Consider the following 18,829-nt stretch of genomic DNA (forward strand, 5'->3'; position numbering starts at 1 on the left):
GATGCTCATTAGCTAGTTGATACATTTGTCTTTTAAAATACAACTGACATATAAGGATCGTAATGGTGCAATGTGGATAAATTTATCGGTTTCCAAGAGCAATATTGGTAGCGCGTCATCCCTACAATGGCTTCCATTTCTACGATTGTGAAAATGAACTGGCGTAATGGGGAGATAATTTTGACGAAGTAGACTCCTGACTGATCGATAACAGTGAGTTTATGCTCACTCAGTCTGTCAGGTCTTGTCCACGCTGTTATGACAATGATTCTAACAAAAATTTGTTAGCATATTTCATGTACAATAAATTTTATTTTTACATCTTCTATTGTGTCTATAACCAGATACTTGCTTCGCACGTTTATAAAAAAATATTCTGAAATTGTTTTATTCTTTTTTTTCCAGATTTTAGAGTCGTTAAATCTTGCATTGGTTGTTGGACTATCTGTTGATTATGTTGTCCATCTCGCAGAAGCTTATCGAACATCACCGTATTCGACACGTGACGGTCGTGTCAAGAGCATGCTTGAGAGTATGGGTCTTTCCGTACTCTCTGGAGCTATTACAACATTTGGTGCTGCCATTTTTCTCTTGTTTGCTCAAATTAAGTTCTTACACGAGTTTGGAATATTTGTTATGAGTACTGTTGGTATTTCTTTGCTGTTTGCGTTTTTATTTTTTACAACATTTATGGCATTATGTGGACCGGAAGGTGATACAGGTTCGATTCCGGCATTAGTCAAGCAGATAAAAGCTAAATGTACGAAAAAGAAAGAAAATGAAGAAAAGGACAAAAGCAAGTGTTCTGCATAAGTATTGTGTTGCATAACAGTACACATTACACGTGTTCAGTTTTATTATATTAATTTATTTAAATGTTTGTTATTTGTTTTGTTAATATTATTAAATTTTACACTTTTTTTTTTAAATGTTTTAAATCTGTTTATCTTTAGTGAACTTGTGAAATGCTAACCTTTGCACACTACAAACATATTAATCAGTTTAATCCAGGATTAACTTATTTTCCAAATCTCTCTATCTAACAATTCTCTGATATGTGCATATTTGATAATCTGAAAAATCATGTATTAACATAATCTGTACAGCACGTTTTGAAAATATAAATGAGGATCTGAATGGGGTTTAAATAGAAAAATAAAAGACGAAAGGTGCAGAATAAATTGCTCAAAATATAAAGAGAAAACTGTGGTGCTTAAATATAGAACACAAGAAACTAAAAGGATAAGGGTGAAAATCAGTAAAGAATAGAGAAAATAGTCTTAAAAGTAAAAAAAAAACAATAAAGAAGTTGAGACCCCAAATCCAGACTTTCATACTTGGAGTAACAAATGTTAATTAATGCAACAATCACAGAACAATACGCTTGGCTTACTTTTACTGGTAGAGATCTTCAGAGGGAAAAAAACTAAGTTTTATTGTTATGTGAACTATACATTCAATAGACTCCTTCAAGTGTAGGAAGATTGATCGTAGTAAAATAATATCAAGATAAATAGCAATGAGACAGGTAACTACTACCCGACGATTCGAAAAAAAAACCCAATATAACCGGATGAAGACCCAGGTCAACAAACAGTCTTAAAAAGTAGTCACTTTTGTAAATATATAAAGCTCTAAAACGTTGAAGTGGTAAATAAGAAAAAAGACCCTGCAATCAACTCAATGTCAGAAAAAAATAAAATGGCATATAAGACAACTACTGACATAATTCCTTGGAAAGAAAATGTAGAAACACTGAACTACTTGTTTTTAAAAGTCTAATAAAAAAGTTTTAACATAGACAAATGAAATAGCGCCATCAAAATCAACAAAAAACGCTAAAATTCGAAGATTAATACAAAAGGCTGTAATCAACCATTCAAAAAGACATTTTCGGTAAAAATAGCATATGCAGATGGAACAAAATTTTAGAAAATAATTTCAAAACCTCCTGCAAAGCTCTGATTCCTATCCCGGCCTGGATGAAAACAAAAGTTCTTTTGGTTTATATGCTCTTCGAATTCTTAATAGAATTCGGATTTTCCAATATTTTGGTCTCCATCATCATTTAAGAGACATTTGTGGTCGAAATGCTCATCTGACATACATACTTATAATCCTGGTATCTATGATGAGTTTATCCAACAACGTTCTTTATATTAAAACTTGTTTGTAATATTTAGTTAAGATATAGAGGCAATCCAAAGCAGTTTCTATGGAAATCGGGGAAACTAATTAATACACTATTATAAAAAAGAAAACAACATTATAAATTAAATGCATCCGAACCGATTTTCTTAATTTTCCTTCATCTTGAACTCTCGTAGCAAGTTATCTAAATGCCAAGACTCATATGATTGTCCAACAATAACAGCCAAACCTATCCAAGGTAAACCTTGCCTGAATGATTTTCTTAATACTACAAAAACTGTTTGTTAAAGATAATGTCAGTGCCGAAGTACTGACTACTGAGCTGATTATACCATCGGGGACTGAGTATGCTAGCACCGGTTTCGACTCAATAACTGTATTCATCTATGGTCAGCTTATACAATGGAGTTCCTAATAAAATCTAATTTAAATACGAACAGTTTACGAGAGGTTTACTATAAATCATATATTAGTACCTAAGTACTGACTACTGAGTTGATGATACCCTCAAGGACTGATAGTCCGCCAACAAATCCTGTATCAACTCTATGCTGTGAAAAAAAAATAAAACACTACATAAATTTCATTCGTCCGAAGAGCTCTTCTTGGAAAATAAAATAATATTTTAAGGCATGGTTCGTGGATACTTGACAGGTTGTTTTATTGCACACATAAATCTCGTTTCAAAGATTAGATTACGTGTATTTACATGGTTGACATAGATTATTTGATACACACTTCATTACCAATTCATGATTTTTCTAAACCACTGCGAATACGAACAAGTTGACAGTTGACGTTAGCTTCCAAGTTAGGAATATGATAGTTGATATCCATTCGTTTGATGTTTTTGAGCTTTTTGCTTTGCCATTTGTTGAGGAACTTTCTGTTCAGAATTTTCCTCGGAGTTCGGTATAATTGTTATTATATTTTTTTCCATGATTTTAACAATAGTTATCAAAGGTAACAGGATTATAATTTAATACGCCAGACGCGCGTTTCGTCTACATAAGACTCATCAGTGACGTTCAGATCAAAATAGTTATAAAGCCAATCGGTACAAAGTTGAAGAGCATTGAGGACCCAAAATTCCAAAAAGTTGTTGCCAAATATGGCTACGGTAATCTATTCCTGGGATAAGAAAATCCTTAGTTTTCGAAAAATTCAAAGTTTGGTAAACAGAAAATTTATAAAAATGACCATATAATTGATATTCATGTCAACACCGAAGTGCTGACTACTGGGCTGGTGATACCCTCGGGACGAAACGTCCACCAGCAGTGGCATCGACCCAGTGGTGTAAATAGTTATCTAAGGTACTAGGATTATAATTTAATACGCAAGACGCGCGTTTCGTCTACATAAGTCTCATCAGGGACGCTCAGATCAAAATATTATAAAGCCAAACAAGTACAAAGATGAAGAGCATTGATGACCCAAAATTCCAAAAAATTGTTGCCAACATTCATAAAGAATTCAATAAAAGATAATGTATTATGATACAAGCCTTTTCGATCGACTGCAAAGTTGATTTGCATGCTAATTGAACAGCTGGTATTTACAATGAAACTACTTATGAGGTCCTGATAACTGAACTTTTGCATTCATATGCAAACCTTTTGTACATATTCTTCCACTTAAGAAATAAGAATTACCAATCTCTTTTAATAAACTCAATATAGATAGTAGGATTACCATTTTGTACGCCAGGCGGATGTATCGTCTACAAAATATATTTGGTGACACTCGAATAAAAAAGGTTAAAATGTCATAACCAGGTATGAAATTGATGAACATTGAGGAAGATTTTAGAGTACGCTTTCGGAATTATAATTAGGCTATGCATCTTCACGCAAGAAGTATTTTCCTGCTGTAAACTGCGCCTGATATGCGATTCAAAAGTAGGATCTATGACATATAACAAAGATTGCAGTTTTCATATTGTCAACAGTCCTGGTTATAATATACTACCTTCACAGAAATTGCATTAACGTATCTCAATTGATATGATAATATACCAAAAATATGTTCATATTCTGGCAATTTACGAGAAAACTATAGTAAACAAGAATGTGTCCATAGTACACGGATGCCCCACTCCCACTATCATTTTCTATGTTCAGTGGACCGTGAAATTGGGGTCAATACTTTTAATTTGGAATTAAAATTAGAAAGATCATATCATAGGGAACATATGTACTAAGTTTCAAGTTGATGTAACTTTAACTTCATCAAAAACTACCTTGACCAAAAACTTTAACCTGAACTTTGCACTTTCATTTTCTATGTTCAGTGGACCATGAAATTGGGGTCAAAACTATAATTTGGCATTAAAATTAGAAAGATCATATCATGGGGAACATGTGTATTAGGTTTCAAGTTGATTGGACTTCAGCTTCATCAAAAACTACCTCGACCAAAAACTTTAACCGGACGGACGAACGGAGGCACAGACGGACGGACGGACGAACGGAGGCACAGACCAGAAAACATAATGCCCCTCTACTATCGTAGGTGGGGCATAAAAAAAATCAGTTTTATATCATCATCACAATTACAATATGTCTCACAAGCGATATATATTTTTGCAGTCTTACCGATTAAGATACCCGAATAGTCGTCGAATTAATCAAATCGACTGTAATATTTCCTATTTGACAATGGATTCAAGCATAACAGGATATACTTACCTTGTGATGTATTTGATTTCGCTCCGTCTGCAGTTAGTGCAGTTCCCAAATGTTTTGTTGTTGACTATTCGCATTGCTGTAGTTTGTATATGTTTTCTAAATGGATTAACGAGATTTGAACAGCGGTAAACATCCGTTGCCTCTAATTTTCTATGTCCCTGTCTTGCATCTGCTCTGGTACATGACTTATTTATTGGATGACGTATCATGCATACAGAACATGAAACGCTTTTAGTTACTCTTATGATACACATTGAGTCACTCAATGCTATTCTCACTCCCCAGTTTGTTTGATATCTATTAATATTCTGAAATTTAAACTGACATGTGTTAATGGTTAAAGAAGTCAATCAGCCTTCCACTACGTATAAGTTGGATTTTTTTCATCTTAACCTTTTCATCATCGCCAATCCTCTACTGTCCATTACAATAAATATCCAAGATACGCAGAATTAATGACCGAAACAGAAACACATCATAATCACCCGGCTTAAAAATTGAATACCTGACGCGTTTTGTCTATAAAACAACTCGCCGGTGATTCTCGGTTAAAAAGTTAAAATAGCCATTCAAAGTACGAAGTTGAAGAGCACCGAGGACCCACCATTCCTTAAGGTTTTGCCAAATACAGCTAAGATAATATAGTCTTGTGGTTAGAAAATCATTAGTAAAAGTTTAATAAACAGTTAATTTACAATTATGACCATATCAATGATAATTCATGTTAACTCAGCTTTGCTGACTGCCGAGTTTAAGATACAGCCAGGTTTGACACCTCCACCACCAATGGCATTGACCCAGTTGTTGTAAGCAAAATTATCATAGAAACTGGGCTTTAAGTTTTGTACGCATCTGAAGTCATTTTCCAGATGCATTGCATGTGCAGGTCTAAAAGTTAATAAACAGCCTTCTATGGCACATGCAGTTTTTAAAATTGCTAATGGGGAAAACGAAAGATTGATATAAAGGAACACAAATCTTCACATATGTTATAAAGTTTTGCGCGTGACCAGACTCAATACTAGTAAGTCACTGTCCTTGTTTATAGATCATTGGGATGGATGGCATAAATAACATCTGTTTTAAACATTCAAAGACTATATACTAGTAATCTATATAGTGGAAGCATAGGCCAACACCAAGTGTATTTGTTATCCTCATCGGATTTTGTCAAATGTCTTAACGTTTGTAGCTGTAAATCTTATTTTTTTTGTTGTACTCGTGTGTTTTGGTAAAGATAATTAATCATCCAGTTCATTTATTAGATTTCAGTCTGGATCAACGAAGTGTATACGATATATTTGGTTTACAGTTTGATTCAGAAGAAACACCGACATAGCTAGATAATACAATTAATTATCTAATTACTATCACAAGTTGATATTAATTAGTATTGTAATGTTCATTGTTATTTATAAATGTTATATCAGTCTTACAAATCTAATGTTGAGTTCTATACTAATTCTATCTTATTTTTGGGAAATCTTTTTAGAAATTCAAATGTGACGTAACTTTGTGCGTTGATGGCTCTGGCTAACTCGGCTGTGTGTTTTTATGTGCTGGTTTATGTAATGCATCCGTTTTTATTCTGTAGTTAGTCACCACTTCGGTTTTATCATGTATATCTATCATATAGTTATTTTATAAAATTTACTGTTCCTAAATAATGAGGATATTCTTATCCCAAACAGAAAACCCTAGCTGTATTAGGCACAACTTTTTGGAACTTTTGGTCCTCAGTGCTCTTTAACTTTGTACTTTGTACTTGTTTTGGCTTTCGAACCTTTTACAACTGAGCGTCACTGGTTAGTCTTGTGTGGATGAACGCACGTCTGGCGTATTAAATCTTAAACCTGGTACCTTTTGTTAGCTATAATTCGTGTGTTTCTCTGTCCTATATATTCTCCAATTTATTTTTTAATGTAGTCCTGTCATGTAATGGGGTCAGTTTAATTTTATATACAACATTGCCATAAAAGCGGGAGGTTTGAATGCCACAAAACCAGGTTCAACACATGTTTTTTCTTCTTAAAATTATAGTTTGTGTCTGTGTGCGTTACATTTTAAAGATTGTGTTTCTGTTGTGTCGTAGTTCTCGTCTTATGTTTGATGCGTTTCCCCTAGTTTTAGTTTGTAACCCGGATTTGTTTTTTTTTCTCTATCGATTTATGAATTTCGAACAGCGGTATACTACTGTTGCCTTTATTTGTTGTGAATCAATAGATATACAGAAATATGAGATGCGCGTAACAATACTGTTGCCCATCTGAATTTACAAAATCTTTCATCCGAAGAATGCAGCAAAATCGTAATCAGTTTAAAAATTTGGTCTTGTAGCAATATTTGTTCCTCAGATTTTTTTTTAAACTGAAAAGGCAAAAGAATAAACGGGCCAATGCTTATTACTTATATTACTACAGTATAAATCTAAATTCTTTATAAAAGCAAAAATACAAATTTGGAACTATTTTTGTTGATTGACAGAGAATTGTCCACTCTTTGACGAATTCCTTTTTTAAACTACAGGAAAAGACGGAAAACATAAAACGAAAATCATTTTAGTTACATAATTTGGGGACATTGTCTGTTGTAAATGCTAAATATCGTTTAAGTAACAAATACACAGTGACACTTCTGGCGCAAATACAAAATTGCAATCCTGGTATTTATGATGAGTTTATTTACTACCACTTGGTCGATGCCAATACTGTCGGAGTTTTTATTCCCCGAGGGTATCAATTGCTCAGTATTCAGCATTTCTATGTTGACATGAATCTTTATTGATATGGTTATGACTGATCACAAAACTTTGATGTTTTTAATACTAAGGTTTTTCTATCTCAGGAATAGATAACCATAGTTTTGTATGGAAAAACTTTTATGAATGTTTGGTCCTCAATGCTCTTCAAATTAGTACTTTATTTGACCTTTTTAACTTTTTTTATTCGAACGTCACTGTTGAGATTTTTGTAGACAAAACGCGCTTCTTGCGCAAATTCTAAATGTTATTCCTGGTATCTATGATGGGTTTATTCAAGTAAAGATGATGCCCCAGAGTGAAGTTTCCTTTTATGTTTTGTATCTAAAAAGATTGTACTGAATGATTCCTAAAAGTAAAATTGAATGCACTGATTTTGAAAATTGTGCAGGCATCTATGTTTTGGGAGTTCGAGTGTAATGCATTCCAGCTCTCAGTGTTCCCCATTCACAAGTCTCAGCAACGTAGAAGATACAACAGATTATACATGCTAAAAGGGGGACGAAAGATACCAAAGGGACAGTCATACTCATAAATCTAAAACAATCTGACAACGCCATGGCTAAAAATGAAAAAAGACAAACAAACAACAGCACACATGACACAATATAGAAAACTAAAGAATAAACAACATGAACCCCACCAAAAAACTAGGGGTGATCTCAGGTGTTCCGGAAGGGTAAGCAGATCCTGCTCCACATGTGGCACCCGTCGTCTTGCTTATGTGATAACAAATTCGGTAAATAGTCTAATTCGGTAGGTCACATTCATGAAATGGAAGGGGATTGTATTTACGACAAAAGGAACATATTCGATAACATTTGTGAAACGGTTATTCCATAACGGTCAACCAACTCGTGATGGCGTCCGTAAAATTTACGAAGGGATGATTTCAACTTCACCATTTGGAACTCTTGGTTTAATAGCTTCTTTGTGAGCAGCAACCCTCTATCAAGAAAATCATGATAGGAAATGCAAGCACGTGCATATCGTATCAATTGGGAGATATATACCCCGTATGCAGGTGCTGCTGGAATGTTGCTACTTAGAAATGGAAAGTTCGCAATTGGAAAGCTGAAATCATCTCTTTTGTCGTAAACTATTCTCATATCCAGAGCAATTTATTTCAGTGACAATAGATCGAAGTGTGCATATATTACACATTGTACAGCTTTGTTCGGACGCATTAACTTCATAGCGTGTTTCAGTTAAATGCATCCTTAGCTTTCAAATTCTCTGCTTTGAACATTCCTGTTGAAGGTAAATCCAGAAAAGCGCTTCGGACGCATTAAATTCTTCACAGGTTGTACAGCTTTCTGTGTCTTGTCTTCCCCAATTTACCATTGCCTTTTCTGTTTCGGCGATTATTTTTTGTGTATTATCTATATATTTATTCAAATTTTTAACGAATGAACAATGATAAGAAACAAAATTATTTCTGGTGGATTCATTTATTCAGAGGACAATATTTCTGTTTTGTTTTGCCGATTAAACATATATACGTTAACCTGATACAATATTCTCGGTATCGTAAGCAGACTTCCAAGTCGTTAACAGCAAATAAACTCAGAAACCAGGATTGAAATATAACATTATGTTTGAAGTGAAGCTAGCGAAATTTAAAATATTTTACCACGATTCAAGATTAATATAAATGTGTTTATATATTTACTGTTTACTTGTATTTATCTACAAATTTGATTCGATTTAAAGCGCAATCCACAACAAAGCTATCATAATGTAATATCGTTTTTGTTTTAACTTGTAGGTAAACTGGATAATGTCAACAACATTAACAGAAATGGTAAACAAAATTCTATGGCGACGAATTCCAACCTGATTTCAAATCATGTCAAATGCAAAGCACGATCAGACAGATTGCAATCATTTGTGGAGGCTTTATCTAGAGATCCACCAACAAGACAAGACATTGAAATAATACCAACTGATCTTCAGAAATGTCAACATAAAAACACTGGACGTAGAAAGACTTTGGCTCCTATCATGAAGAACAAATTTTTCAAGGAATCAATTTCAGAACAAAACACTCCAGATTTAGTGGTTACAGCTTATTCATCTGATAATTCCGATAGACAGATGCAACTATCAGAGTATTCTCCTTCAATTATTGAACCCGACTCTTCTTCGGAAACATCAGATGTATTTGATTTTCCGAATACGGAAAAAATACCGTACGATAGGTGTACCAGTGTGTTGTCGAGAGGTCCTAGTCAGCAAAACGCTTTTCATGGCGCCAAAGAAAATGCTTTGTCGAAATGTCTCAGTCAAAGGGATGTTTTGTTAGGAAAAGGAATAGGAGAAATTGGTGATTCAGAATCTGTTCCTCCTCCTTCTTATCTAATACCGAACAAGAATTCTAAGAATGCAACTTTATCTAGAGGTCAAAATGAAAAAGATATATCTGATGCAATTGCTGAAATAGACAAAGAACTTGAGCTGGTGTAATTTGAATAAAGTAATTTTTATTTATTAAACTTTTATGAAGTAAATAAACACAAAATATAATACAGTTAAACACAAAATATAAGTTTTATCAAAACGTTAGTCTACCAGTATCAGTTCTTTTATATCTTTATGCCTTACTAAAATCAAGAATTGGATAAAAACACTAAAACATGATTTAAGGATAATCATAGGTCTGTTCTATGTTCCTTTGGAATTTCAACCAAAGATGAAGAACTGGATCTTCCATCACTGTATTGGATACCTAAACTACATAAGTGTCCTTACAAACAACGATATATTGCTGGGTCTTCCAAGTGCTCCACGAAACCTCTTTCTAAATTATTACCATCTATTTTATCAGCAATCAAAGACGGGCTTCAACGTTATTGTGAAACTGCCTATTCTACAGGTGGCGTGAATCAGATGTGGATACTTAAAAATTCCAAAGATCTGTTAGAGTACATACAATCTAACTATCTTTCATCTTGTAATAGTATTAAAACATTTGACTTTTCTACACTTTACACAAGTATTCCACATTTCAAACTAAAAGACAAATTGAAAGAGTTGTTATTGCTTTGTTTTTATAAAAAAAAAGAAAGGCCAACGTAGGTACAAGTATCTTGTTTTAGGGAGGGATAAATTCTACTTTGTAAAGGATCACTCTGATTCAAACAAAAAATTCTCTGAAACTGACATTAGCAAGATGCTTGATTTCTTGATTGACAACATATTTGTTACGTTCGTAGGACGTGTTTTTCAACAGACTGTCGGCATTCCAATGGGAACAAATTGTGCCTCTCTTCTTGCCGACTTGTTTCTTTATTATTATGAAGCTGACTTCATACAAGAACTTCTTATGAAGAAAGATAAAAAGTTAGCGATATCCTTTAACTCTACTTTCCGCTATAAAGATGATGTTCTTTCACTGAATAATTCAAAATTTGGTGACTATGTGGAACGCATGTATCCCAACCTGCATACGGGGTATATATCTCCTTATCGATACGATATTCACGTGCTTGCAATTCCTATTATGATTTTCTTGATAGAGGGTTGCTTCTCACGAGGACAAGGAAGCTATTAAACCAAGAGTTCCAAATGGTGAAGTTGAAATCATCCCTTCGTAAATTTTACACCACAACGAGTTGATTGACCGTTATGGAATAACCGTTTCACAAATGATATCGGATATGTTCCTTACGTCGTAACTACAATCCCCTTCCCTTTCATGAATGTGACCTACCGAATTAGAGTATTTACCGGATTTGTTATTACATAAACAAGACGACGGGTGCCACATGTGGAGCAGGATCTGCTTACCCTTCCGAAGCACCTAAGATCACCCCTAGTTTTTGGTGGGGTTCGTGTTGCTTATTCTTTAGTTTTCTATGATGTGTCATATGTACTATTGTCTGTCTGTCTGTTTGTCTTTTTCATTTTTAGCAGTGGCGTTGTCAGTTTATTTTCGATTTATGAGTTTGACTGTCCCTCTGGTATCTTTCGTCCCTCTTTTTTAACAACATTGTTTTTCAGTCTACCAACCTACGTTTTTAACATTTCAAGAACAAAGATATATAATTGGACAGAAATTGTGGAACTACATGTTTTTTAAACAAATGTTTATCAGTTGATCTTCTAAAAGTTTATTTGATTTTTGATTTTTGATTTTGGTGTTTTAACGCCACATTTAAGCACCGCTTTTGGGCTATTTCGTGGCGACCAATTTTAATTGGTTGTGGAATCCGGAGTGGCCGGAGAAAACCACTGAATTTCGATAGTAAAACTGACAATCCTAGTCAATTAAAATTGGAGTCGAGTGCGCCTGCAAGAGCGGGGCTTGAACTCACAACATCAGTGTTGACTTGCTAGTAATTACAGTAGTAACTACTTATACCACTCGGCCACCGAGGCCCCATAAAAATAATAAAACTTCAGATAATTCGTCAGAATAAGTATTCAGAACAATTAATCGAATATACAAAATTCTTTTTTGTTTTCTCATATATATGCCAATTTTCACAGAACTTGTCTGCAAACCTGAAATTTGGTTCAACCAATTGTCCCTTAATTAAATAGACAAATATTTTGAGTTGGTATAATTTGAATACAGTAACACTGATAAGTTTTATACAACTAAGTAAACGTACAACTATAAATTATAATAGATATAAGTCTATATAAACATAAGACTGCCAAACTCAGGAAGCTGTTGTTTTAGTTTGACTGAAGTAGCGGGCTAAGCAGTGGTTTTAGTTTGATTTTTGTCCATATTAATTGTCAAGTTTAAACAAAAAGAGTAGTCAGCACTTTAGTGTTGACTTGAATATCAATTATATGGTAATTTTTATAAATCAACTGCTTGCAAAAGTATGAATTATTCGGAATACTAAGGATTTTTTTTTTTATCCCAGTCATATATTACCTTAGCCGTATTTGGCACACCTTTTTGGAATTTTGGGTCCCCAATGCTCTTCAACTTTATACTTGTTTGGCTTTCCAACTGTTTTGATCTGAGTGTCACCAATGAGTCTTATGTAGACGAAACTGACGTATAAGCCTGGTACCTTTGATAACTACTATAGTTTTGACACATATAAATGATTCTTTGGATTTGTTTTATATTTTGGAAATCTAGGAGAAAATATCTTTTCAAAAACATTGCAAACTAGCAGTCTATTATCTCTTTATATTGGAAAGTTTTGCCAGCACTGCATGGGAATTTGAGTACAAATTATTTTTGTTGATATGACCCATTGTTTCCGACTCCGTCTAAAACCTTAGATATATTATGTTCTTTAAAAGTGTATGCGTAAATAAATACAAGGAGAAGATGGGCATTCGCCTATTAGACACATATGACCAAAATCAAATTTATGATATCGATCACAGATCTTAAAACATGATGTACATAATAGATTGATTGTTTGTTGGCTGCTTAAATTCAAGTGGCAAATATTTCATGCATGTGCAGGGCGATACACATTTTAAAACATACGATGAAAATTATTACAGGAAACACACTTAACTCTGAAATAAAGATACTGTCAAGTGTTATTCGCATTCGGCAATCCTCGGTAAAATCCGCAACTCTCCTTCTATCTATGTTAGATGAGGGTACGGAATCGGCCGAGTTGTGACGAATGGTGTTACTCGATACAAAGATTGAAACATCTCCGTTCAGTTTAAACGAGATATTCACAAACGTTTCTGTGATCTGTTAACTGGCCCGTAAGTACTATAGTATGCAAATTAGTGGATGATAGTGTTTGATTAAACAATGACTGGCTATTCGCATTTTTACAATAATTTAAACTAGGGGTACTTACTTTTTCTTTATTTATACATATATCATTGACTGAAAAAAGAGCAAAACTCTAAATCTAGTCGTGCTTTATTATTTGTAATATGCTCAACGGTTCATTCAAATGATTTAGCTCATCTCAAGTGCAGGAGTTCGCCGTTCAATTCTTGGTCAAATCTATCCAAAGACTTTAAGTGTTGTATTTAAGAGAGCAATTGTCTATTTTGAATAATATCTTTATTTAAATAGTAAAATCTAATAAAGAGTTTTTGCTGAATTATTTTGTTTTCAGATTTATCACTGGGAATTCTTATTTTAAATTGTTTGTTGGTGGCATAAGTAGTCCAGTCAATATATGCAAAAAAGGTTAAACATCAATAAAATTTCTACAGAAACTTCTAAAGCGTTGTTTTTTTTTTGTCTATACGTCACCATTATTATTTTACTAAAAGTCTTCCAATTATACTTATGGTGGAAATTAATGAGTTTTGGGTTAATATATATAATATTATGATTTACCAATTAAAAAAATAAAATAGATGAATAAAACTCGAAATTTGTTATACTTATATTACAAATGGAGCAACATCTTTTATTACAATATATCACTACATGAAACATAACAAACATGATTGAATAAGGAAACTGATATACATGCATTACTTGAAATTACTGTTTTCAGGGGTCAAAACCTAAATTTTAATCATGACATCTATGAAAACAGGAAACCGGAAAATTGTCATATCAAGATTTTTGTGACAAAATTTTTCAAAAGATATTCTGAAAAAGTAGTTATATACAAAATCTCTCATGACAATCAACACTTATGTTTTATATATCTTAGGTAAATGCTTCCTTATTGAAAAAAAAATCAAAACCGGAAAAATAAATACCAGTAAGTTGTACTTACTACATTGTATATCTGTTGTAAACGTTGTTGCAAAGACTTTTAAAGGTATGGATAAAACTTGTATTACATATAGCTATAATAAAGAATAACAAGGGTAACACGACGGGTTCCAATATGGCATATATGATGGAGAACGATCTTCTCACCACTGCAGATCACTTGAGATTAACTCCAGTTTTTGGTTGGGTTTTGGTTGATCAGTCATTTGATTTGTATGTTGTGTTTTATTTATACTTGTTGTTTTTTTGTTTTTCTGTTTGTCTTTTTCTTTTTTATCCATGGCTTTTTCGGAATATTTTCGACCTATAATTTTGAATGTCCCTTTGGTATCTTTCGCCTCTTTTTTCAAGAGCCTGAAAAGTAGCAAGATGAAGGGATTACGTCGAGTTTTTGGAACTGTATAATTTTATAAGATCAAAAGATTAGAGCTGATCAGTAGGTTCAAGTACAATGGGTGGCAAAATATCTTTAAGATTATTTAACCATGATAATAAGATTTTTAAATTGATATTTGCTGCTCCTCTAAATGCATGCGGCATTTAGAAGTAAAAGTAAAAAGGCAGATTGACTCGGTCGGCGCATTAATTTTACGGTAAGGTGACTTATCTTTTCTTTCTACGTTTACGTTAATGCAAACCTTTGTGAAACAACGCAAAATATCTGTATTCATTGCAAGAAGGATTGTAAAATTACTTTGAGTTTTAATTGGAGGAATAATTTTAATTACAGTAACTTTTTATTTTTACTACGATTAATTTTAATCGAACACTTTTCCATGAATGTCAACATAGTTTTACCTGTATTTTGTCTGCAGATCTAAAGATATAGGCATTCAAGGCATAAACAATTGTAATCCGTACAAGAAGTATTATGTAAAAAAAAAACCAAGACACGACAAGAAAAGAGAAGACATTTAAGAGATGTCAGTGCAATCAAAAAAATATATCATATATATATGTTACAGTGAATTTGTATAATCAGGGATTATGTAGAATCCCTAAAATTTTCAGGGATTATGTATAATCACTGGTTAGTTTAGGGATGATATATAATCACTACAATTTTCAGGGATTATGTATAATCACTAGAAAAAACATCAGGGATTATACAGAATAACTGAAATGATACTAAAATATATAACGGTGTCTTCCCATTTATCCAACTTTTTAAATTTTTTATTTTTGTTAATTATTGGGTTGTTTGTTAAGTAATAATACGGTGTCTTTCTAAAATTTGACAGTAAATTTGTTCCTGTATGTTTTTTATATATTACATCAATCTAAACATTCATAAGATTGTCAATTCTATCCCGAATTTGTCAATTAAAACAGCAAAAGACGTAGAAATATCTGAATGTTTTGGTATTTGAACAAGTGTAAAATCAGTTGTTCCCCGGACTAATGCTATACCGACCAGAAACTTAAAATTTTACGACACTAGAGAGACAAAAGTCAATAATTTTCTTCAGTTTTACCGGTTTAGGGAAAGTACGACAATACTAAAACATGAGGGAAAATACAACCAGATGCTCCGCAGGGCGCAGCTATATACGACCGCAGAGGTTAAACCCTGAACAGTTGGGGCAATTATGGACACAACATTTAAGCTGGATTCAGCTCTAAATTTGGATTGTGATTAAATAGTTGACACAGCATAGGTTTCTGACACAGAATGAATGTGGTCTAATGAACTTAAAATATTTTTTTTGCCTTTGAGCAATTCACTATGCTGTTGAATATTAATCCTCTCAAAAAAATGTTTGAAGAAATTTTCTTTTTATTTATGAAATCTGAATTGAGAAAAATTTAACCCCCTCCCCCATTTTTTTTCACATCCCCCTTCCCCTTTTTCCAAAACTGATCTCAATTCAAATTCCTAATGGAGTTTGCAACAATAACTACTCATTTAAATACATCATAAAATATTAAAATGTAAAATAAAGTGCTTGTTATCACTGAATGGTAAAGATTGTTTTAATTTATCAGTTAGTAGTTAAAGTGAATATACATTGTATATTGTATAAAACAATGATTTCAGTTGATTCAACTACTATTCTGGACAAAGAAAGATAACTCCAATTGAAAATTTCTTGCTATTGCACAATATTGTGCAGTTAGATATTTCTTGCTATTCCGCAATACTGTGCAACTGAAAATATTTGCTATTGCACAATACTGTGCAATTGAAGATTTCTTGCTATTGCGCAATACTGTGCAATTGAAAATTGCTTGCTATTGCACAATACTGTGCAATTGAAGATTTCTTGATATTGCTGAATACTGTGCAATTGAAAATTTCTTGCTATTGCACAATATTTAATATAATAATTTTGGATCCTGATTTGAACCAACTTGAAAACTGGGCCCATAATCAAAAATCTAAGTATATGTTTAGATTCAGCATATCAAAAAAGCCCAAGAATTCAATTTTTGTTAAAATCAAACTTAGTTTAATTTTGGACCCTTTGGACTTTAATGTAGACCAATTTGAAAACGGGACCAAAAATTAAGAATCTACATACACAGTTAGATTTGGCATATCAAAGGTTGAACCCCAATTATTCAATTTTTGATGAAATCAAACAAAGTTTAATTTTGGACCCCGATTTGGACCAACTTGGAAACTGGGCCAATAATCAAAAATCTAAGTACATTTTTAGATTCAGCATATCAAAGAACCCCAAGGATTCAATTTTTGTTAAAATCAAACTAAGTTTAATTTTGGACCCTTTGGACCTTAATGTAGACCAATTTGAAAACGGGACCAAAAATTAAGAATCTACATACACAGTTAGATTTGGCATATCAAAGAACCCCAATTATTCAATTTTTGATGAAATCAAACACAGTTCAATTTTGAACCCTTTGTGCCCCTTATTCCTAAACTGTTGGGACCAAACCTCCCAAAATCAAACCCAACCTTCCTTTTATGGTCATAAACCTTGTGTTTAAATTTCATAGATTTCTATTTACTTATACTAAAGTTATGGTGCGAAAACCAAGAATAATGCTTATTTGGGCCCCTTTTTGGCCCCTAATTCCTAAACTGTTGGGACCAAAACTCCCAAAATCAAACCCAACCTTCCTTTTATGTTCATTAACCTTGTGTTAAAATTTCATTGATTTCTATTTACTTATACTAAAGTTATTGTACGAAAACCTAGAATAATGCTTAATTGGGCCCTTTTTGGCCCCTAATTCCTAAACTGTTGGAACCAAAACTCCCAACATCAATCCCAACCTTCTTTTTGTGGTCATAAACCTTGTGTCAAAATTTCATAGATTTCAATGTACTTAAACTAAAGTTATAGTGCGAAAACCAAGAAAATGCTTATTTGGGCCCTTTGTGGCCCCTAATTCCTCAAATGTTGGGGTCGAAACTCCCAAAATCAATCCCAACCTTCCTTAAGTGGTCATAAACCTTGAGTCAAAATTTCATAGATTTCAATTTACTTAAACTAAAGTTATAGTGCGAAAACCAAGAAAATGCTTATTTGGGCCCTTTGTGGCCCCTAATTCCTAAAATGTTGGTACCAAAACTACCAAAATCAATCCCAACCTTCCTTTTGTGGTCATAAACCTTGTGTTAAAATTTCATAGATTTCTATTCACTTTTACTAAAGTTAGAGTGCGAAAACTAAAAGTATTCGGACGACGACGACGTCACGCAAGACGACGACGCAAGACGACGACGACGACGACGCCAACGTGATAGCAATATACGACGAAAAATTAAAATTTTTGCGGTCGTATAAAAACTACGACCTCTTGTGTTTTAGAAATTGAAAGTAAAGTTAAGTTAAGTTATTTAATATTATATAAATCAACCGAAGTTAAGTTAAGTTATTTAATATTATATAAATCAACCGTCGTTGCACGGGACTCGTACCGTTGCCCGGTCTGATTGCGTTGATATCTGCATCGTTAGCGAGAGCCTTATCCCCACTGCTACCGGGGTTAACATTATCAATTTGCAAATCAAGCCATTTAAACTGTACTTTGAAAATGATTGAAATATATGAAATAAGTCATTAAAAATCTTGATAAAACTAAAGGGGGTCTCAACACTTGCTCACTTTTTATGGATATGAGGAAAAGTAAATGTGTTTTATAAATCACAAGTCTACTACCAATAATTATGCACACTTTTTAGAATTTCGTAAAATTTTCGTTTGTGTACCTTTTCTCATGGACTGGCTCATATCAGACTAATACCCTTAATAATGTATAACGTTAGGCATTATATATTAATATGAAAGACACAAAAATATTGAAATGATAAACACAATATAATTAAATGATAAGCACAATATAATTAAATGATAAGCAAAATATATATTGAATAATTGATGTTTTGTTTTTAATACTGACTTTATCAGCAATAATATCAAGCGAGCCCTTTTTGATATTTACTGTATCCGTATTAATAATATCAAGCGAGCCCACAAGGGCGGGTTGATGAAGTTAGTATTAAAATATTAACATGATTAAATGGCATAATGATTATTTTTTTTATCGTATTGTTTTTAGGTTGAGATATGAATTAAACTG

At 33.0% G+C, this 18,829-nt stretch overlaps 1 protein-coding gene across 1 annotated transcript in view; it reads left to right on the forward strand.

Annotated features, from left to right (window-relative positions):
* The window catches only part of LOC143069149 (protein dispatched homolog 1-like), an 89,428-nt gene that overhangs the window by 21,268 nt on the left and 49,331 nt on the right, over nucleotides 1-18,829 (forward strand). Inside the window, exon 10 of the mRNA XM_076243635.1 lies at nucleotides 406-796. Within this exon, the coding sequence (XP_076099750.1) occupies nucleotides 406-796 (391 nt within the window). The remainder of the gene's footprint in view (nucleotides 1-405; nucleotides 797-18,829) is intronic.

This window comes from Mytilus galloprovincialis, chromosome 3 (genome assembly GCF_965363235.1).
Source record: "Mytilus galloprovincialis chromosome 3, xbMytGall1.hap1.1, whole genome shotgun sequence".
Classification (NCBI taxonomy): Eukaryota; Metazoa; Mollusca; class Bivalvia; order Mytilida; family Mytilidae; genus Mytilus; species Mytilus galloprovincialis.